Source organism: Doryrhamphus excisus, chromosome 18, assembly GCF_030265055.1.
Source record: "Doryrhamphus excisus isolate RoL2022-K1 chromosome 18, RoL_Dexc_1.0, whole genome shotgun sequence".
NCBI lineage: Eukaryota > Metazoa > Chordata > Actinopteri > Syngnathiformes > Syngnathidae > Doryrhamphus > Doryrhamphus excisus.
In genome coordinates this window covers 9,515,769-9,538,605 of record NC_080483.1, presented here as the reverse complement: position 1 = coordinate 9,538,605, position 22,837 = coordinate 9,515,769, and the positions used below count along the sequence as shown (strand labels likewise).

Below are 22,837 nucleotides of genomic sequence, written 5' to 3'. Positions count from 1 at the left end.
CGTCCTGTGCACAGAAGACAATCATCAACTTTCCCTGCAACTTTTTATGACAATAAACATACCTTCCATCCACTTCCTGCCTCCCTATAGTAGGGAAAGTTATCGCAGATCCACTGGTAGATCTCGCTCAGCGTCATTTTCTTCTTTGGCGAGCTGTTGATGGCAAACGTGATGAGGCTGGCGTAGCTGTATGGCGGCTTGCCGTCCTTGTGTTGCTGAACCTCTTCCTGGTCCAGCGTGGTGTTAGGATCCAGGAGGGCGCTCTTCTTGCCCATGCCTGGCCCGTGGGCGTTCTGGCCGTCGGCCTTGCGGATGGCCGCCTGCATGGTAAGCTGAGGGAGCCAATCCATGGAGGTCAGGCTACTCTCCAGCTCCGACGTCATGGTGACGGCAGGCCGTGGGCGGTGGGGAGGGGGGGCGGGTTGGGGACTGCCCGGGAGGTAAAGCAGTTGGCGTGTGTTGTAGCTGATGGACTGATGGGCGAAGGGGACAAATGGTGAAGAAGTCTAAGCGGACTCCCTCAGATCAGGACATCAGCATGCCGTCTTCTCCAAGGCAAATCTGTGGAAAGGGAAGCCATGTTTGTGTCAGTTAACTTGTCTTGGTTTAAGAACCTGAATGGTTAGGCTACAGCACTGAAAGATGTGTTTATCGCTACTATGGTATGGCTGACAGAGGACACTAGTTTGAGGCCCCCGCCTTGATATGAAAGTTTAATGTTAGTGCGGCCCGCGCAAGTTTGATATGGATGCTGTATGGTATCATGTACCCAGAAAAAATTAGTACGTTTGATTAATGTTCATGTTAAAGGTTAAATAACTGTTAATAGTTATCCTCCCTATCCGTGTGGAAGTGGTAAGTTTTTGGCTTTTTAAATTTAAAGGAAATAACTTGAAGGCTACCGTTTAGGTCGCTAGCTCTTTGTTTTGCGAGTTAGCATGTGTCATGTGCAGTTGCGCAATATGTTGTAAATAAAAAGAGTATAAATGTGACTATAGTGGTGTTTTGTCATGTCTACAGGGCTCTAATAATGCTTTGTTCATTTTAATCTGAAAAAATAATTTGTCTACCCACCAACTATATGTGGTTACTTAAGTTTTTATTATTTGCCGTTTTATTATTATTATTATTATTATTATTATTATTATTATTATTATTATTATTATTATTATTATTATTATTATTATTATTATTATTATTATATTTATTTATTACTGATTGATTGATTTTATTTATTCTTGATTTGTTTATTTTTTTTCATCTTATTTTGTGTACAAAAATAAAAAGTAAGATATTTGAGAACAGTGGAATGTTTTCAGAGCTTTTCTTATAGAAAATTGGAACCAAAGCTAAGTTTTTTTTTAAAAAAAAATTGTTTTTAATAAATGCGTTTTTGTTTTTTTTTTTTGAAAACCTGATGCGGCCCAGTCTCACCCAGACCTGAGTTGACCAGTGGCCCCCAAGTAAATTGAGTTTGAGACCCCTGGTGTAAGCCAAGAGGAGACTATGGAGTGTAATACTACAGCTAAGACACAACAGCAGAGTAAAATAACTATTGCTCTTTTTGTTTGAAGACACACAAACTAGGCTGAATTCATTACCTTATTATGATTATTCTGATTTGCACAATGAATCCGACATTTATCTTGTTCTGTATTTATTTATTTGCATGGAATTTTTGTATTTTTCCATATTGTGCCATCCATCCATTTTCCATGCCGTTTTACCTTGTGTTTTTAAGTTGTTGAAGTTTATTATGCCACTTTATGTATGTTTTCCCATCTTTTCACAGCTGCTGGAAATGTGAATTTCTCTTAGAGATAAATGAAGTTCCTGATCAATTAACTGATTAAACACCCATCCCGAGCATCCAGCAGATATATCTGTTGTAAAGACCCCTATTTTGCAACTGGAGATTGATCCTCTGGTGGATTTAAGCTTGCTATATTGGCCATAATAATTGTCCTAAGGACAGTTTGGGCTCCATTCAGCAATGAAGCACATTGTTCTGACGATGCATCAGGATGTTCTTCCGTGGCCCCACTTGCTCCTGGACTTGGACTTTTGCTTTGCTACCTGTTGGAACATTTGATGCTACATTTTGATACTTTACATTACAGCCCTCATGTCATCCCCTTGTCTGTTGTACTTTGAGAAACTGTGCTTTCTGTGAGATGCGTTTTCCTGCTTTTCTACTTTTTGCTTCCTGTTTACTTTTTTCCTTTAGGCAGTACGCCCCTAGGTAGTTTACTTGAGGTGTTTATTTTGCTTTTAGCCTTAGTTTCCCCAGTTTTATAACATACTGTATCTCTGGTGCTAGACTGACTCCGCAATTTCTTGATTCTCCATATGACGTCAGAATTTAGCCTAACTTTCTATTCAATTGGTCGTCAATCAATTGTCTTGTACAAGGGGTGTCACAAACCTCATTCAGATTCGTTGACACCTGGCCTGGGATGGATGATAAATAAACAAATTAATCAGACAACAAATGAAAATGAACTTGATTTCGCAAGCAAATATTTTGTCATGCCAATGTTTTTCCTCATCTCCCGCGTCAAAACAGGAAGACAGGAAGAGGGCACACGCTCTGCATTGGCTTCAGCATCATTTGTTCCATAAAACAACAGAGTGAGCCCTTTTGTCAATTATATTTGTCATTCTGGCATTCACACAGAATGCAGAAATACATGGCATTATGTAAATTAATAGATTGTATATATTTTTATATTGGCGGCACGGCGGTCGAGTGGTTAGCGCGCAGACCTCACTAGGAGACCAGGGTTCAATTCCACCCTCGGCCATCTCTGTGTGGAGTTTGCATGTTCTCCCCGTGCATGCGTGGGTTTTCTCCGGGTACTCCAGTTTCCTCCCACATTCTAAAAACATGCTAGGTTAATTGGTGACTCCAAATTGTCCATAGGTATGAATGTGAGTGTGAATGGTTGTTTGTCTATATGTGCCCTGTGATTGGCTGGCGACCAGTCCAGGGTGTACCCCGCCTCTCGCCCGAAACCTGGGATAGGCTCCAGCACCCGTCCGCGAACCTCGTGAGGAAAAGCGGCAGAAAATGAATGAATAAATGAATATTGTTATATTATATATTTGTATTTATTTGTATTTATTTGTATTTATTTGTATTTATTTTTATGTATTTGTATTTATTTGTATTTATTTTTATTTCTTAAATATAGTTAAATGTAATCCCGTCTTGGTCTCGAAGACCCAATCTTGTGTATCATCTTGTGTCTTGTGACACCCCTACAAAGTACACTTTGAATATACAATTAACTCCATGTCCACTGATGCACAACAACACGTACACACGCAATAGCTTTCAATACCCCAGCTCAATTATCGCTCCCTCAGTATATTGCGGTTTTTCAGTAATAAATCAATTAATCAATTAATACATGATCTATTATTAGTCGAAACATATTGATGTGATGTGTAGTATTCTGGTCACTAGGCAGCAGTAATGAAGCCAGGGCATGTCTGAAATGAAATGATAAAGTTGTCTTCCAATACTGTTTGGGAGTGTTAAGGGGTGCAGGAGTGTCTGTATATACTGATATTTTACCCAGAAATAGTTCTTGTTTTTTGAAATGTATTCTTTGAATTACATTAAGACCTTTGTAAATTAAGTAATGTCTGAAAAAGATGGGGTAAAAAAAAAAAAAAAACAGGAAGAAGTTGTTTGCATGCTTGCACATGCTTATACTGGCTGTGCAGCAGATGACTAGACCAGCACTTTCTCTGCCACTTGCTGCTCTCAGAGCTGACTCATAGCTAGGACTCCATCTGCACAGAGAGAGAGAGAGTAAATGCTGGGCAATTGTTTTCACAACTGCCAGCCAAATGGGGCAATGGCTCAGGAAGAATTCCGACTCTCTTGTGGCTAGTAAACCCCCTTCCCCTGTCTGTCTGCCTGCCTGCCTGCCCTGCCTTCCAGCTTGCAACGCTTCCCCCCGCCACCCCTCCCCGCCCCCTCGTGGAGCTTCTGCCATAAACAAGGCAGGCAGTGTCATCTTGCAAACTGTCCTCCGCCCAGTGTGTGTCTGCAACAGCCTGTCTCGCTGTCCTCTCTGGCACACTGCCCTGCATGTCCCGAAATAGAGGGGGCAGACGAGATAAGCCTAAAGTTATAAATGTAGGTGAAGATGGGCATCTGCGTGGAGGGGGAATAAGAGCAGGCTGACATCTTGAACTGCTTGACGTGCAAAAGGACAGGAGGGAGAATGATGAACATGTGTGATTGTTTTTTGGGGTTTTTTTTCCTGTTGTGTGAGTACAGTCATACTGTCAGGCTGGGAATAAACACAGTCCTGACAGCCCTCAATAGACCAAACACTCCTATCCTTTCAAAAATAGTCTTCAATGTGAAATTCTATCCCATTCTTTTGAGAGACTTTGCAAATGGTGATTCAAAAAAACGCCTCAAGACAGCAACTGAACCGCACGCAAAATGACATTTTCATCTATTCTCGCTCACCTCTTGAGCGCCATGAAAGACCTACGCCTCCAACAGCTCACACAGGTCAACAAAGGACACCACCGAAGAACAGATGACCGAAAACTCTCTGTGTAGACTATTCATCATCAGAGCACCCTTTAGTCCGGTATGCTTTAGTCCAGTGATTTTCAACAAGAAATCGTCAGGTGTGCCTTGAGGAATTATTCATTATCACACACTACAGTATTAATTGGCCCTGTACCCTAGAAACCGCCCATGAATGATACGGGAAAAGGCCGAAATGATACTGTGTCAAAGCCCAGGGCAGTGATACTGATAAACTATAGAGTTTAACCATGTCCAATATCAGTCCCCGTAGCTGTCCACTCAGAGCGCGCTGCTCTGGTATCGTGCCTGTGAAACAACCAATCAGAGAACAGCGCACGAGTGCTTAGTGCCTAGTGCTTCTCCAGTCACCAAAAAACCCAAACTTGATTAATGGAACTTTAATTGTCAGACATTGATAAGATAAGACTGTTGATAAAATATTATTGTTGAAATATTTGTGCAATTATTGTGTTTACACTGTTTAGATATAATACTTGTAATAAACTGAATTTTTTCTGGAAACAAAATGGTCTTTTGATTAAATAGTACGTGATAATAAGCTCATGATTAAATAGTATGTGATAATAAGATCATCACATGGTTTGTCTGGTTTATCAGTGCCATCGGTCTCGGGCTGATACTGACACTTGGGGGCATGATACCGGGCCTGATACCAGACAAACCATGTGATAACCTATAAATATCACTTTTTTAATTAACATGTATTAATAATTTTCTACAAATATTATGTCATTGTCGCGTGTCATTGGTGTAATAGAGCAATGTAATATTCGTCCGTGTGGCAACACGTAGCTGATTGCCTCGTTCCTCCTATAGACTTAGTGTTGCACGTGAGAGGTAGTGGTGACATTTTGTAACATTGTTGGTTAAATTAGTATGCGGATCAAAAGGATCTGCTGTGGAGAGTCCGTAATCAGGAAAAAGCTGAAAGAAGCAAATAATGTTGGTTATTGGTGTGCCGCAAAATTTTTCCAACGCTCAAAAAAAGTTGAAAAACACTGCTTTAGTCAAGTACAAACTAGGGGTGTCCCAATCCAAAATAGATATCAACTATCAGTCCGATATCAGCAAAGTATCAGATTATATCCACTTGTAGCTACAATCTCCAATATCAGAGCATTCCGATACAAGCAGTCCATTCCAGACTATAGTGTGCGCACACGTGGTACACATATATACAGTCTCAGAGAAGCCATAGACATACACAGTATACAGTACATTTGAATGCTAGCTCCCCCACTGACAGATAGCACACTTAAGGTGGCATTCAAATTAGTCAATAAACCATAATTTTGCTCCAATTAGTGTTTATTAGTCCTGTTTCACTTACTAGTCTGCAGAATTATTCTTCCTGTTTACATTTTTGGCAGCAATATGATTATTCATACATGAGCACATTCACAAATTCTCAACCTGGAGGCATTGCATGGTCACTCTAAACATCCTGCCTGACAGTTATTAATGATAACCACCTTGTGTCATAGAAAGAATGAAAATAATGCCCAAAGTCAAAGCCGATGGTACACTTGCTCACACACAAGCACAGAAATATGCATCAATTTGTTATATAATACAATCATTCTTCACACTACTTAGACATGATAGCTGCCACCTTTCACAACAAAACCAAATAACCACAAATATATAATCCACAAAGTTAGCAAAATTGCCGTCATAACATATTATGAAGTGATGCACCACAGTCATACGGTGTAGCATACACTAAGACCAGTACAAATTTTGTTCACCCATAACAACGACAAAGCCATAATCAAGTCTGCAGACGACACCTCGGTGCTAAGGCCTGATTATCGTGAGTCGGTCTTCTGGGTGGAGGATCAGCGCCTGACGAGGAGGTGTGAAAATAACAGACTGGCCATGAACACCCAGATCAAGGAGCTCATTGTGGACTTAACGTGGGCAAGAGGGACGTAAACACACCCCCTCCTCCTAAACCAACAGGGGCCGAAGAAGAGCGGGAGCAGCATTGAATACACTGAGTAGCGTTCAGGATTCATCATTTTTAAACAAAGCGTTAAACAGTATTGTCCTTTCAAATATTGCAGAAAAATGCATTTGGTCGACTGGTTGCCAGATGAACCGTGTTGATTAAATAGTAGAAATGGGTGTCGCGTACAATATAAACGATGGTCTAGTGGGCATCCGCCAGCCATTTGGAAATTGAGCCAGCTGTTTTGGCGTCAGCCGGTCAGAGGAAGCTTATGCTTGCCAAGTCCATTGATCTCCAACAGTGGGAGGTTAGCAGACGTTCAGCAGCCAACTCAATAACGGTTATCAGCACAGACATGAGCAGATGATTAAGGAATACAACCCCCCGACCACCCCTAACAGAATTCCAGGGGGGGGAAAAAAGGTTAATTTGAGATTTCTGATTGGGAGGAGCATTTGCCAGTAGTAAATAATACGACTGATACCACACAATAATGGATATTTTAATGTATTTGTGATTATTTGTTATTATTTTCTTGTTTAACACAAGGACAATTTATGTGTCAGTTATTGTTACTTTTTTGACTTGACTGGCGGCCAAAGAGACAAGATGGCATGCGGATTGTGTTAAGTTCCACTAGCGTGGTTCTCATTTAACAGTTTTATATGATGTTGGCCTTTCTGGGTTCATGAGAAGAAGAATCCAGCGACATTTCTTTTGGTCATTTTTTGAGTTATTCAACTTGAGCTATTGAGCTAAACATAGACCTTGCCGTCTTCTTTATGTGGTTTTGAATATAAAAAATGTGTAATCTGAGGTAAAAGTGTATACAGGTTGCCAGTTTTTTTGCAAAAAAAAAAAAACCCTTCAAAGCAAAATGTTTACAGGTTGTTGTTAATCCACTCCAGAAAGCCATCAATGTTAACACCAAACACGTTTTTATAGTTTACAATGACTGTTTTGGACATAACAAAGAAAATACATTAAAGTTGAATAAGTGTGTCATAAGACTCCTTCAGAAAAAAAACAATGCCTTGTGGGCACCAGGCCAAGGACAATACTAAATTAATTAATCACACAGTAAATAAAAATTAACTTGAAAATTTAGCTGGTCACAATATATTGCCATTTGCATGCACGTCAGTTTACCTCGTCTAAGCCTCACACCGCAGAACAATGGCATGAACAGAGTGAGACCTTTTGGCCGTCGAGCAGTCTAGAGCAGGGGTCTCAAACTCGTGGCCCGCGGGCCGCATTTGGCCCGCTAGTTTGAGGCCCCCACCTTGATACCAAAGTTTAATGTTGAAATGACAGCTTAAAGCTGTGTGCACACCGGACACAATTAACATGATTTTGCCCCTACTGTTACCCTACCCTGTTTTGCTTTGGATTAGCAATGAAGCTAAAGGCTTATGATGCTGGGTACAAATAAATGCAGGAAATTATTTGGAATAGAACGGAAAATAAACGTCAAGATAAAGCATCTGATCAAACATGTTGTTAAAGTTACGACGCTGCTCCCAGATGGAACTGAGTACGATGCTAACTTGCTAATTGGGTAAAATTATTAAGTTTCATTAATGTTCATGTTAAAGGTTAAATAACTGTTAATACTGTACATTTGAATCTGAAAAAAATATTTCTCTACCAACTGTATGTGGTTTCTTACGTTTTTCTTATTTGCTGTTTAATTATTATTTTACTTATTTATTACTGATTGATTTATTGTCTTTATTCTTAATTTGTTTATTTTTTTATCTTATTTTGTGTATAGAAAAATAAAAATTAAGATATTTGAGAACAGTGGAATGTTTTATCAGATATTTTGGTGTGGAAAACCGGAACCAAAGTACTGAAAAAGTGTAGGGTATATCAGAAGCAAAAGCATTGAAGATAGTTTTTTTATTGATTTTTTTCCAGTTTTTAATAAATGCGTTTTGGGGTTTTTTTTTTTTTAAACCTGATGCGGCCCGGCTTCACCCAGAACCTAGCTCCGGTGGCCCCCAGGTAAATTGAGTTTGAGACCCCTGGTCTAGAGACTAGATGAAATCTGTTTCTTCCTACTGCTTTTCTGTACATTATGTTCCTTTATGTACAGTAATTTGTTTTTTGTACAAACAAAATAACCTATATCATTACGACTTTTGATATGGTTAGGATTTTATCAATACATCAGATAACGTTTGTTCAGAGACGCTGACAGTGACAAGAGGTGGGTCTGTTCAACCTCCACACTGATGAGAAATAGATGAGCAGACTTGATGACTGACGAGCAGAAGTGGCGGTAGTTGTCAGCCAAAATGGGAGAGTGATTTCATGTCCATCAAAACACACAAACAAAGACTCTATCTCCACCCAGTAACCGAAAGAAAGGTGACTCACACCAATATTCTGTTGGAAAAAAAAAAAAAAAAAGCAGATAATTATGTAGGCTACAGCAGGTCAGCTAGCAAAAAGACACAAGTTGATGAAAAGGCCATTTGACCCGCTACACTAATGATCCAGCTGCTCCATAATAGGCAAGGCCACATTTGGTGTCTTAATTAGAAGGCCTTGGGTTACTGACAGGAATTATGAGTTCAGGCCACCCTGACACTCTCGCAGCCTTCATTACCCTGCTGGCTCAAGGATTCTCACAAGCCCCCTAGTCTGTTGCTGGACAAAAGTCCTTGGGGGTAAGTCACAGGATTGGTAAAAGAGTTCAAATGCATATTGAGGAAGAAGGAAAAATTTATCAAACTAAAGATAGAAACATTTCTTCTTTCAAGACCAGTTGAAAAATTCCAACAATGTACATTTTGCACTGTTGGATCTTAAGAAGGTTCAAATATTCATAGTAAGGCTTCAAAATGAAACAGTAGCAAAAGTTTAAAGACCTGTTATGCTCATTTTCCGGCCCTTTGTATTGAGTTGTGGTCTCCTATAGAGCAGCTACACACAATAACCAGCACAGAAAGCTTTATAAATCTTCCAGAATCTGCATCTATTCCAGCTGTATTTCTTTGGATTTTGTGCTTCCCGGGAAAACGGTCTGTTTCAATTTATTCCACCCACCGCTCGCTTCCAGGCACACCCACTCCACTGTTCCTAAAAATGTGGAATGAATTTCAGGTATTCACACTGAGGTTGGATGTACTAAGACAGTCTTTTTAAACTTCTTAAAAGTTATAAGAAAAAGTCAAGTGGTAAGACCCAAAACAATATCACCAGCCTTGAGCCTGAATATCTAATTGGCTATCCGTCAAGACACCAGGATATCCTTGGTTCAAATAAACGTTTTTACTGGTGTTGAGTGTGTTGAGTATAATGTTTTATTTCCTTTTAAAAAAAAAAACTTACCATACACAAGCATCCAAATTACACAACAAACTATGGGCTTGAACAACAGCACTGTCATGTAGTGTATATGTCTGAAAAATAATAGCACTGGAAAACAGTATGCAGCAGTTTAAGAGTAGAAGCCGATACTTACAGTCACAACTGTAATACAGTAAACATGCAAAATCAACAATGCTTAAGAGCAGGGATCTCAAACTCAATTTACTTGGGGGCCACTTGAGCTAGGGTCTGGGCGAGACTGGGCCGCATCAGGTTTTCCAAAAAAAAAAACAAAAAAACGCATTTATTAAAAACAGAAAAATGAATAAACTTTGCTTTGGTTTCGATTTTCTACAAGAAAAGCTCTGATAAAACATTCCACTGTTCTCAAATATCTTCTCAAATATTTTTCTACACAAAATAAGCTGAAAAATAAATAAACAAATCAAGAATAAAGAAAATCAATCAGTAATGCATAAATAAATATAATAATAACAATAAAGCGGCAAATAATAAAAACTTAAGAAACCACATATAGTTGGTTGGTAGACAAATTATTTTTTTCAGATTAAAATGAACAAAGCATTATTAGAGCCCTGTAGACATGACAAAACACGACTATAGTCACATTTATACTCTTTTTATTTACAACATATTGCGCAACTGCAGGGTCTTGAGACACATGCTAACTCGCAAACTAGAGAGCTAGCGACCTAAACAGTAGCCTTCAAGTTATTTCCTTTAAACTTAAATAGCCAAAAACTTACCACTTCCACACGGATAGGGAGGATAACTATTAACAGTTATTTAACCTTTAACATGAACATTAATCAAACGTAATAATTTTTTCTGGGTACATGATACCATACAGCATCCATATCAAACTTGCGCGGGCCGCGCTAACATTAAACTTCTGCGACATTGATGTATGATGTAGGAAGTAAAGAGCGGATTGAAACAGAGAGAGCAACACTATATGTATAGTGAATGGGGTCAAGAGTTCAGGCATTACGCCCACTGGCACTGCGATCCCACAGCTACTTCGTTAGCACTAGAAGAAAGGGGGGGTGGGGGATTCTGTCACTGTCGCCACAGTCAAGAATTATCAACTCTTAAACTTTATAAGATGAATGACACTTTTTTTGAAAGCGTTATGAAACATCTTAATTGACCAAGATGCTTCCTGACATGCCCCGGCAACGTGCATGCCGTCAACAGCCCAACAAGGATGGCAAATCTGACATCGCGTTTTGCGTCACAAGCTGCCAAAGTGTCTTTTGTTTTTAGGAGACGTTCCAGGGCCGTCTTTGATTTAAGAACTGAAGTGAGGCAAGACGCTGAGTAACAAGCAAAGATTGCTCAACGGCCAACACGGCAGGTGACGTCAAGTTCATTGTAGCGACACGTCAGCATCTGCGTCATGCCCCCCCCCCCCCAAAAAAAATATAATTCTCCCTGTTCCTTGTTTTGAGTGATTGCAACATTGATGTGCTCGAGCAGGGAACAAATATTTCACTGAATAGTCAAAGTGCAATGACACCTCCTCATCTACAACCCTCACATTATAGAGTGCAGAACCAGCCTTTAGTCGACGTGGAGGTGAGAAAGTTGGCAGGCTTTTCATTCATCACAAAAAAAAGCCCAGGAGAAAAGCTTGGAAAGAATGAACATTAAGTAGTTTTAGCAGCTGGATCAACTGCAAAAACCAGGGTTCCTGCTGGGAACCCTTTTAAGTACCCTTTAAAAAGGGTACTGGCTTATGTACTATTTAATAATACAATATTAGGAATATAAAGGAATCATTTTATAATTCATTACAATGTCAAGTGATGCAAATTACAATGTCGTTTCATATTATCTACATACTGTAGTGTATAAACTGTTGATTTTGTTAATACTTGGGTTGGTTATATTGTTTATTTTTCTATATTGTGTATTTTGTACTGCTTAACTGACTTTGTACTCTTGCTGCTGTGCAATACAAATTTCCCCACTGAGGGACGAATAAAGGCATATCTTAATCTTAATGATTTGTGCATGATGATTGTTCATGAACAACGATAATAATCATAAAAATATCGATTGTTGTCACCTAACCTTATTTTTCTAGAATTTTCGGCCATAATATGCCAACAAAAACATTATCCTGAATGGCAAGTAAATATATCCCACACCGTTGTCCACTACTTCCTTGGCCTACATCTGCATTACAGTGGGTTTTGTTTTATTCCCCCTTTTACAACTCACTGCCAACTGAATTATTTGATTGCACCTATTATCTTAGCGTGAGTGATCTATTGTCCAGCTGTGAGAACACACTATACGCTATCAACAGCCAGCCTGCCGGCCAGGTGCATCATCACACAACCTGACTAAATGGGTATGTTTCAATAGCACCTTTTCAAGGACGACTCGCCATTGTCTTTTAACAATTCAATCACATCCGGGCAACTAATGTGTAAAAAATAAAAAAAAAAAATAAAAAAAACAAAAAACACAGATGACATATTATATCAGATTTTGGGATGATTGCTGGGAGGCCGCTTTAGCAACTGATCCCTGAGTCTGAAGTGGAAGGAAAAATATTCCATTGTTAGTTGCTCGTGTGAAAACAGAATAGCTTGTTAGACACGTGTACACAATTGTGCTATCAGTACTAGCCTGACAGATCATTGTAATAGAGTGCTAATAGATTCATATTGGCATCAAGGACAACATGTTGGTTAATATGAACATGATTTTCAGGTCAAATACAGTACCAGTCAAAAGGTTTAGACACACTTAGTCGACAAAACTGTCAAAATTTTGACGAGTAGTGTACAGGTATACTACAATATTTGCATAAATCCCAGTGTGGCGCTACCTGTTCACCCTCACTTAAAAACACATTATAATGGGTCTATGAGTGGAGCCTATACGGGTCAATAAGATTGTCGTTCCGACTCTTTCAACACTTAACATACCTCATACGTACCTGGTCTGCCATCGAGTAAAAAGGTGCAGCAGGAAAGATCAGTGTTTTTGTCAATGTATTTAGTATTCAAGTATTCAAACACCTCTGGATTCTGTTTCTCAAAAAAGGACTAAAAAAAGGATCTAGTGAATTTTTGTGGTCTTACGAGACATTTTTGGAGAAAGCATACATCGCCCCCCTCCCCCACATTCTTACAACACTCGCAGGTGGCTCTCTTACCTATGATATTAAAAAGTGGAATTAAAAAAGTTAATTTTCCTCCCACATTCTAAAAACATGCTAGGCTAATTGGCGACTCCATAGGTATGAATGTGAGTATGAATGGTTGTTTGTCTATATGTGCCCTGTGATTGGCTGGCGACCAGGCCAGGGTGTACCCCCGCCTCTTGCCCGAAGACAGCTGGGATAGGCTCCAGCACCCCCGTGACCCTCGTGAGGAAAAAGCGGTAGAAAATGAATGAATGAATGAATGAATTTGTATGGCTACCACATACACATGTGTCATGGCCAATTATGCAAATGAGATGCTGATGTCAAGGTGGTTGTACTTTTATTTCATTTTACACTTGTATGTCAACTAAAATGCAACTTAAATCATTGCATGTACAGTTCATAAAGGTTGTATAATGGCCATGTTGGAATTTTTGTCTGAAGTTGTCAATTGCATTGAGTAACAGCAAAAACAAAGGCTTTTATTCACAGGCGTGTGGTTTCCATCCTGTCATAGCCACACATTAATGGAGTGGGTGAGTCACGGCATCGTTCCCTGCGCTAAACGCATGTTACAAAGACTGTGATTACCTAAATATGCAGCCTGACAAATGCAGTGATGCTCCGGAAGAACCCACGACGAGTAACCTAAAGCATATTCTGTTTCCTGTGAAATGCTTGTAAACATACATTTTCCCACAATCTCGCACAAAGCATTACACTGTTGTATAATAATAGGGGTGTAATGGTAATCATAATCATGGCCAGGTACATACTTTGGTTTTAAGGTCACGGTTGTGATCAAAATGCAAAACGTAAAGCTGTTTAATTTTTGCGTAAACAGCTTAATTTATTTTTTAAATTCCTAATTGCAAACTGCAAGCCGGTAATTATCCAATAAATGAAATCTCAAACATCTCTGTGTGGAGTTTGCATGTTCTCCCCGTGCATGCGTGGGTTTTCTCCGGGTATTCCGGTTTCCTCCCACATTCCAAAAACATGCTAGGTTAATTGGCGACTCCAAATTGTCCATAGGTATGAATGTGAGTGTGAATGGTTGTTTGTCTATATGTGCCCTGTGATTGGCTGCTGACCAGTCCAGGTTGTACCCCGCCTCTTGCACGAAGACAGCTGGGATAGGCTCCAGCAGCCCTGCGACCCTCGTGAGGATAAGCGGTGGAAAATGAATGAATGAATGAAAGTGCAACAATGCAGTGTAACCACAACAGTAATTACGATCAATTATTGTTTTATTCTTCAAAACTGAAAGTTCTTTATTGGTTGGAATGCAGCATTAATAGTTATATAGTTATAGTGTTTATACGCATCACATGACTGTACTTCTATTCTATAAAGTATGACAATTCTCTTGATGGCCATGATGCTTAAACCTGCAGGTCTTTGAAATCACTGACACAAATTATGATGGGCAATTGATTTTTTTTTTCCTTCTTTATTTCGAACATCATCCAAATTATTTGTTTGTTTGATACCTATGTCGCAATTGTGACATGTATTATGATGCTAGGTGGTTGTTCAAAGTAAATAATTGGCAAATTTAGTACACGAAAGGTACTACCCTAATATTATTGTTACGACTATCAGAATGATTGTAAACCAGAGAGACCACTGGCATGTAACAACTTATTGCTTATTGATCCAACAAGATCCAACTGTGTTTGACTATCTAGAAATTCGATGCTATTCCGCTTTGATTAGAAGTTATCAACCTAACCTCATCTCCTGTAAATAGTTAAATTGTGAAATAAAACTCAAGGAAATCTGCTGGTGTTGATAAAGCATCCTCTGCGATCTTGTCGGCCTTTTCAAGTGCATTTTGGTGTAAGTTCAAAAGAACTTGACTGTACTCCTGTTCCACGTCTCTACTGAACAAGGGCAGCACACTGCTCTCGTCTTATCCACTTGTATTTGTTCATTTAAGTATCTCACCAGGAAGACCCAAGTGTTCCCAAACAGAAGACTTCAATGACAAAGGGTGGATATCAGCCCAATAGCAGCAAAAAAAAAAAAATATTATTTTTTTTAAAGTATCAGATTATATCGGCCTGCATCTAAAATCTCCAATACAAGCAGTCCATTCCATACTCTGCTCCAGCACTTCTATCCAGCAACGCTTGGAAACAGCCCACATGACCATAATAACGGCATGTGCCAAATCAAGAAACAGGAACAACATTCAAGTTCAAAAAAAGAGTGCAAAACCTGCCATGCACAAGTCCCTCGCAGTGGCACAAAAACTGGCACCAGGATCCTTACAAAAACCGACAGTGCCAAGAATATCTGCAAAGCGTGAGAGAGTGAGTTTTTTCTCATATCTACTGATGATTAATGTTTTCTGACTAACGATCACTTGATCAAATCTTTTCTAACATTCCACACTCAAAACACATATGTATAAGGCTACACGGCTACAATATCGGTATTGTATTAAAAGTGAAAAAGCTGTAGGGTTTTCAAGCTGTGGCTTCTCATTGGCACCATCGCTTGCCATGACTCATGTTAGCCAAAGCCTGGACTACGCTGTCTTGGTTTACGGAGTCCAAACACAACTATACCTATATAGGTAGGGTGATATATACACATTACTAAATATCAATTGAGCTACATTTTCTGCCAAATTTGGAGAGTTTTCGGGTGTTTCTGGCTCCCGCTGCACACTGCAGTGAAGGTTCAGGTGTAGTTAACGTGCGATGCTAGCAGGGTGGTCCTCACCCTTTATTACAGAGCGGGATCTAAAACATAAATGTTTCTAAACCTTCATTAAATTACTACTCAGTCACATTCGCTGTGTCAGAATGTGAGATGTAAGAACGATGGGTGATAAATAAGTAGTCCGAACTACAAGATAGAATGCTGGAGTGTCCGCATGCAATTATTAAGCTGTCTAGACTATGAGAGGCGCTAGCTGAAATAAAATATTAAAATGATTTTATTTTGCTATTTGATTTTGACAACAACTTTTACAACTTTGCACACGTAATTGACTTCGACTTTGTTGAAACTGTCTTTGTGAAAAGTATCGGGATCCATATTTCCTAGCCCTACATATGTAGTATAACTCAGTATGCCTCTGTAATGTACCAAATGTCCCGTACCATAAAATCTGATTATGAATACATTTACTGTTACAACTCTACTAATAACACATCCCAACAAGCAGCATGCCTCCAACAAGCTGTTTTAAAAAACGACAGCATTGCGACCATTATTTTTTTTCCACACATACACACACAAGGCTAGTAGTAGTAACAGATACCAAACCAATGCTCTCCTGCACTTACAGTTTGTACAATTCTCAAAAATGGAATCCCCTTTATACGAAAGTCACGGGTAACGTCAGACTTCATCAACAAACACACAACCGCTGGACGGCTCACACCGATGCACGCATGATGAATGCTCCATTAAAAACGTCGCTAAGAACAGAGTAGTCAATTCAAACAGAACAGAGTAAATATTTATACAACTGATTGTTAAAAGTGTAAAGAGAGCCACACAGTGAGGGGAAAAAAAAAAGAGGTGAGATTATGCTGACAAGAATCTTCCTGTACCGTGATGGCGACTTGGCAAAAAAATCACTTAGTGTGTGTTGTCTGTTATTCCTTCAGATTTGGCATGCGCTCTCACAACAACAACAGTGATGTGATGTAACCTGGTAACAAGCCTTTTTGCTATCTTTACCCTGAGCCCAAACCTAGGTCATACCTTCCATATCAACGGCTTTATAGCGAGTGTGGGAGAAGCCCTTGTTTTCCTAGCAATTGCAAGAGGATAATCAGGGAGGGGTGGGAACCCTGCTTACCTGCCCCCTCAAGTCAAAAGTCACTTTTTCCAGGCCTGGAGGCCAAGTATTTTGGAGACTAAAATAGCAACAGTGCATTATATGGTATTGTGCATGCACGTGAGCGCTATTATCATGCAGCGAGCAACGCTAAAGCCTTGTGGTCATTAAGAAACAAAGTAGAAGGTCTTTCAATGAAAGGCTTAATGGTTCCGCAGGAAGATATAACAGTTAAGTAGCTCCATCTTATTGTAGTCTTGTCACATTTGAGAAACTCCAGTGCGATTGCTCTGCTGGTAAAGTTTGTTTTGTCACGTGAATGCTATGATTCGAAACCCTGGACTGCACACATGGAGCAAGATTCGTTCACTTCCGCTCAATTGCAAATGCTACACGAACCAAAGACACAGACAAAAAGAAAAAACATTGAAAAAATATAATACAGGCGGTCGTTGGGTTACTGCGTTAATAAAAAAAATTAAGTACACAACATACGATGCTACTTTTTTCACATGCTTTGAAGCCTGCATCTTAGACACTGATGCCGCTAAAAACAATTAAACAACTATACTTAACCGAGATGGTTCATGTGGTTCAAACATGTAAGAGATGTAAGACTAGTTCACAAACAGAGCTGTTTTAAGTCTAGTCCAATGAAGTACATTTGGTCTAACATTCATATATTCAAAACAAATATTTTTAACAGACCAAGATAGTCATTTTCCATACCGAACAGTTTCGACTGTTTGCTAGCAGTCCTCATCAAAGTCACACCAGGTGACCATTCTGATGAAGACTGCTGAGTTTGGGTGGAGAAAGTTGTTTTGTACCCACACACCGATCTGTTTGATACAGTCACAAAGAAAATCTACAGGACCATGCTCACCTTCCGCCAGAGGGTCGTTGCATAGTTGTGGTTGAACACATTGCAGTTGTGTTTTAGCTGGCCTAAAGGGCGTATGTACAGATTGAAAAATAGCAGCCCTGTGATTGACCCCTGGGCAACCCCACAGGTCATAGTACTTTGCTGGAATTGGTAACTGTGTGGCTATCTGTCATTGTGATAGGACTCAAACAATTTCAGAGCAAAATTACTACCGATTCTGCTTGGATCGTGGCCTCACTCTTCGGTGATGAGTGAAGTTGGGAACACCAAATTTAGGTAGGATTGCAAGGTTTATAGTATGTCTTTCAGTTTTTTAGGGCCCGAGCAACAGCAATAATGGTGCAAAGGCCCATTTGAAACTGACATGTTTTTTTGTATTTTTTTAATTAAAAAATTATATAATATATTATATAATTTAAAATATAAAAATATGAAATAAATTATATATAATATATAAAAAATATGGCGACACGCAGACCTCACAGCTAGGAGACCAGGGTTCAATTCCACCCTCGGCCATCTCTGTGTGGAGTTTGCATGTTCTCCCGTGCATGCGTGGGTTTTCTCCGGGTACTCCGGTTTCCTCCCACATTCCAAAAACATGCTAGGTTAATTGGCGACTCCAAATTGTCCATAGGTATGAATGTGAGTGTGAATGGTTGTTTGTCTATATGTGCCCTGTGATTGGCTGGCAACCAGTCCAGGGTGTACCCCGTCTTTCGCCCGAAGACAGCTGGGATAGGCTCCAGCACCCCCCCCCCCCTTGTGAGGAAAAAGCGGTAGAAAATAAATGAATTAATATAAAAAATATAAAATGTGGAGTCATCCGTGAGGTCAGTGCAGCTCCACGAAAAATATACACTACGCGCACCTCCGCATTTTTTTTTTTTTTTTTAACTACACACGGACGCCGAACAAATGGCAGACGACCAGGAGATCCTCACAGCTGAAGGACAGAAATACAGTTGAAGGACAGTTGTATGAGGCAGCCTACCCGGACGCACGGTAGTAAGCAGTAAGCATAAAGAAGCACAAAAATAAGTTGTGTTGTAAGTCAAGTTGTTTATTTTGTAGTTTCTTTTGCCGTGTTCAGCATGCCTTTTGTAAGCACCTGCCAGGGGTACCTGTCCCTGCGGTGGGAAGAATGACTAGCTGTGATTGCAGCAGTCCTCCTGTTGAAAGGACAAGTGGACCGCATTCTTTTCCTTTTCTGCTGCAGCAGCAAATCCAATACTATTCCTCTTCCTCAACAAGTAGAGGGGCAAGTGTCACCATGTTGGAAGTCGAGGAAACAATGGCAAACTTAGACGTGTGTTTTCAATACACTGCCCCCTGCAGTTTGGCAGCAGATGCCGCAGAGAGCATAAAGACACACATGGTCTCTCAAGCGGACTACCGCACAGCTTGTTCGTTAACCCAGCCTTAAGCCTACTGATGCTATGCCACAGTTTGACTTTGTTTACTCATTTTGCCTGGCTGTCACTTTACTATATTGCTCTAGCAGTGACTCCAAGAGTGTTGTTTTTGGTTTTTTGGACAATAACAAAAGTGACACCGATTCAAAGTAAAAAAAAAAAATTTTTAAAAAATGGCGTCCCTGATACGTGTTTTGTTGCAGTTTTCTACTGATCTGTTTGTTCTAATCAATACACTCTGTGGAACGATTGATCATCATATCATTTCATTATGTGGAATCAAACTATGGAATGGATTGAGTAAGACCCTCAAACAATGCACAACGATGAGCCAATTCAAGAAACAATACAAGCAGTTGATGTTTGCTAAATACAAGGATGAAGAGTCTTGAACCAGTCATTGATGTGCTATACATATCACTATATTGACAGTTACTTCGGTACGCGATAAAAAAATCCATAAATATATACAGTAAAATAAAAACTTAAACCATATTAGGAAAGATGTTTTGTGCAGACATTGTGTAATAGTTAAAGTGCTGCCATTTTTAGTCATGTACATTTACATTATCACCTTGTACTTCGGTATGTGACCAAAAAAAAAACATAAACTATATTAGGAAAGCAGGAAGTGAACAAATGTAACAGATACTGATTGTAAAAGTACCAGATGGAGGGGTAGGATTTAATAAGCTTTGCTTCTTCCTACTCCTTTTGGACATGTGGAACTGTGAACTGATTATGTGATGCATTCAATTGTAATCTGATGCATGTACAAATGAAATAAAACTATTACCATATACTATCATGTTTCTGTATATGTTTAATTTAGAAGCTCTTGACATTCCAATTACAATGTTAAATACTCTTGGAACATTAAATCATATTGCTTTTGTTACAATCTACTCACATTATTATCCAATATATTATCCATACATTCATCCTTTTTCAATGCCATTTATCCTCAACTAGGGTCGCGTGATGATCACGACATGATCTTTTACGACAACCGTACAGACATGGTCCTTCACAAAGTTGTCACCAAAATACTTGGCCTGCCAGTGCATGCATAAGTGGTCTATTTGTGATTCAGCAGCAGGCCTTTGCAGGCTGCCAGGCTGGCAAAGAGTCAACCTCTCATGGGCCGAGTGTGTTAACGCGGCCCCCCCAGGCAATGGGACCAGGGTAATTGGGTTCGCATGGTCTGTGTCAGGGCACCCCTGCCACCTCAAAACACGGGGATGCCTCCCTGGCAAGCTGTTAGGGCCACAAACACAAACCATGTGATGTGTGTTTTTTGTAATGATCGCAATAAGAATAGGATTCTTGATTTTTTTTTGAGTGAAAGGCAAGGATGGATAAATGTAGGATCAATGTGATAAAGAGGCTACTGTTTCTGCATCCATGTTGCTTCCTTTGAGGCCTCTCCAGACAGCCTGAAGTGGCTCACTTGATGCAGTGCCAACTCTGTCCTCGAGCCTGGACACATTTTGTCTTTACCACACGCAGCTGTACTTAAGACCTCCCTACGTTTGGCAATGATAAATAAGACAAATGAGTCTCTTCTGCCTATTTTTTTACATAGAGTTCAATGGGTTTAAAAAGGAAATGGTGGTTTTAGCTACGCTTTTAGCTTTTTTTTTTTTTTGACAGGTTGTTCCCGTCAGCATTTAACTGCCTCACAGCCACAATTGCGCTCCCAATTGATTGGCAGAATAATTATGGACTTGATTTGCTCAACCACGGACGATGCAGGGATGAGGGCGTAAGGGAGCGCGTGTAGCATTTTTCTTTACAAGAGAAATCTGCTTGCTCTTAAAAATATGACTTTAAGGCATCATAGTCCATTATTCGCATTGACAGAGACCCAAGGTTGCTGTTTAAATCCTACACTTGTGTGTGTGGTGTTAAAACATGATTTAGTCTGGAACAAAGTAGTTTCCTTCAGCATTCATACAGATGTTTTTACCTATGGACAAAAAGCAACAGCAACCTCAAGTAAACATTAACGTGACATGGTGATTGGGAGTTTCTGTGTTAAAAGCGTATTGCTCAGGGGCGGCCCCCGGCCATAAATCCCTGACCTTTCCCACTTTGCCGTAATCCAGCACAACAACAGCGCACAACAAAAAAAAGGATTAAAGTATGATAACTTCATAATTGGGAGAGCTTTTGTCTTATCGCCAAAGAAACTGCAGTCAACTACGACGCAGTCTGGGAATATTTCGGTGTTAAACCGAATTAACACAGTGGGCGCATTAACAACGGTGACCGACATGGACAGTTTTCTCGACTAGGATCAGCAATGTTATATGACATAAGATCAGACTTCACACTGCATGTAGTCAGCCATACATAGCATGTCCAACAAGACACACTTCTCCTCCCATTCCGTGTGGAAGTAGTAAAATTTTGGCTTCTTACTTTGTCTTTCTTCGCCACTGTGTTTGAAACACTACGTTTTGAATAAGTAAATTGGAGAGGCTACCACATTAGCTCAGTAGCTTGCTATGCTAGCAGCGTTGTAACCCTGCACTGATCCCATGGCCTGTGCATTACAGTTGTGCAATGTGCCGTAAACAAAGAATAGCAGGAGTGTAAAGGTGACTATAGGGACATGTCTACGAGACGCAAATAACGGTAAAAACAAGTCAAGACATTTCCTATGCTCTAACTCAGTGTTTTTCAACCTTTTTTGAGCCACGGCACGTTTTTTACATTGGAAAAATCTTGTGGCACACCACTAACCAAAAATGTTACAAAATGTCACCACGACCTCAAAAAGTCTATCGGAGGAACAAGGTAGGTGTTGCCACATAGACCAATATTACATTGCTCTGCCAGTCTTTACACCACAGACATTCGACAGTAGCCATGACGAATTTTCTCTTTCCGAATGACCTTTCGGGAAACAATGGTATCCATAGAAAGGAATATTCCAATCTCTTGTCTACATGCGCCGTGAAAATCAAACAGAATAGTCAACAGGGCATGCCCAGTAAAACGTAAACATCAAAGTTTTTCTTTCACTTGTTGGAATAACTCCGTATTGCCAGTTGTTCGTCTGTCCAGTTTTGAAATTTAGTTTGAATCAAAAACAAACTTTGCTTAGTCCAGTGCCGATTGCTGGCCTCCATTTTTAAAACTCAAGAACGTCTGGATATGCGTGTTGAAAATCACTGCTCTAACAAACCTTCCATTTATTAATATTTTACCTAAATTCACTTAAGGCGGTCGGATCTGGAACCAATTAACAGCGATAAATGAGGGATGACTGTACTGTAAATATCACCATTACAATTGTCAAACTATTATAATGGTAATATTGTGATAATAATTTACAGAGTTAATCTGCAATACTCACGCACACACAAACTATCACGTTCGGGTGAAATACAGCACAACTGATCAATTATGGATGAGATGTAGTCGGGAAAGGTGTCGTAGAACGCTAGCAACAAGGTAACCATCATTACACTCTTACAATGCTAGACACTGTCTGTGTTTACGCAAGCAGAGAAATTCCTTCGGCATTTTCCAAGTAACGTTTTTTCCCCCCATCTGCTATGATGAAGGCGGAGATAGTAAGCAAAAAAAATGAGTGACAGGCTAGAAATATGTTTTGATTGGAAATAAGCAGGTATTAATGTCTATATGTCTATACCTGTTCTCTCCACGCTACACCCTTCTTCCACATGA

The 22,837-nt window shown here is 39.8% G+C and overlaps 1 protein-coding gene across 1 annotated transcript in view; it reads right to left on the bottom strand.

Moving 5' to 3' along the window:
* Positions 1-22,837, bottom strand: part of foxj3 (forkhead box J3) — a 133,660-nt gene that overhangs the window by 83,763 nt on the left and 27,060 nt on the right. Inside the window, exon 2 of the mRNA XM_058055612.1 lies at positions 63-561. Within this exon, the coding sequence (XP_057911595.1) occupies positions 63-383 (321 nt within the window). The 5' untranslated portion in view covers positions 384-561. The remainder of the gene's footprint in view (positions 1-62; positions 562-22,837) is intronic.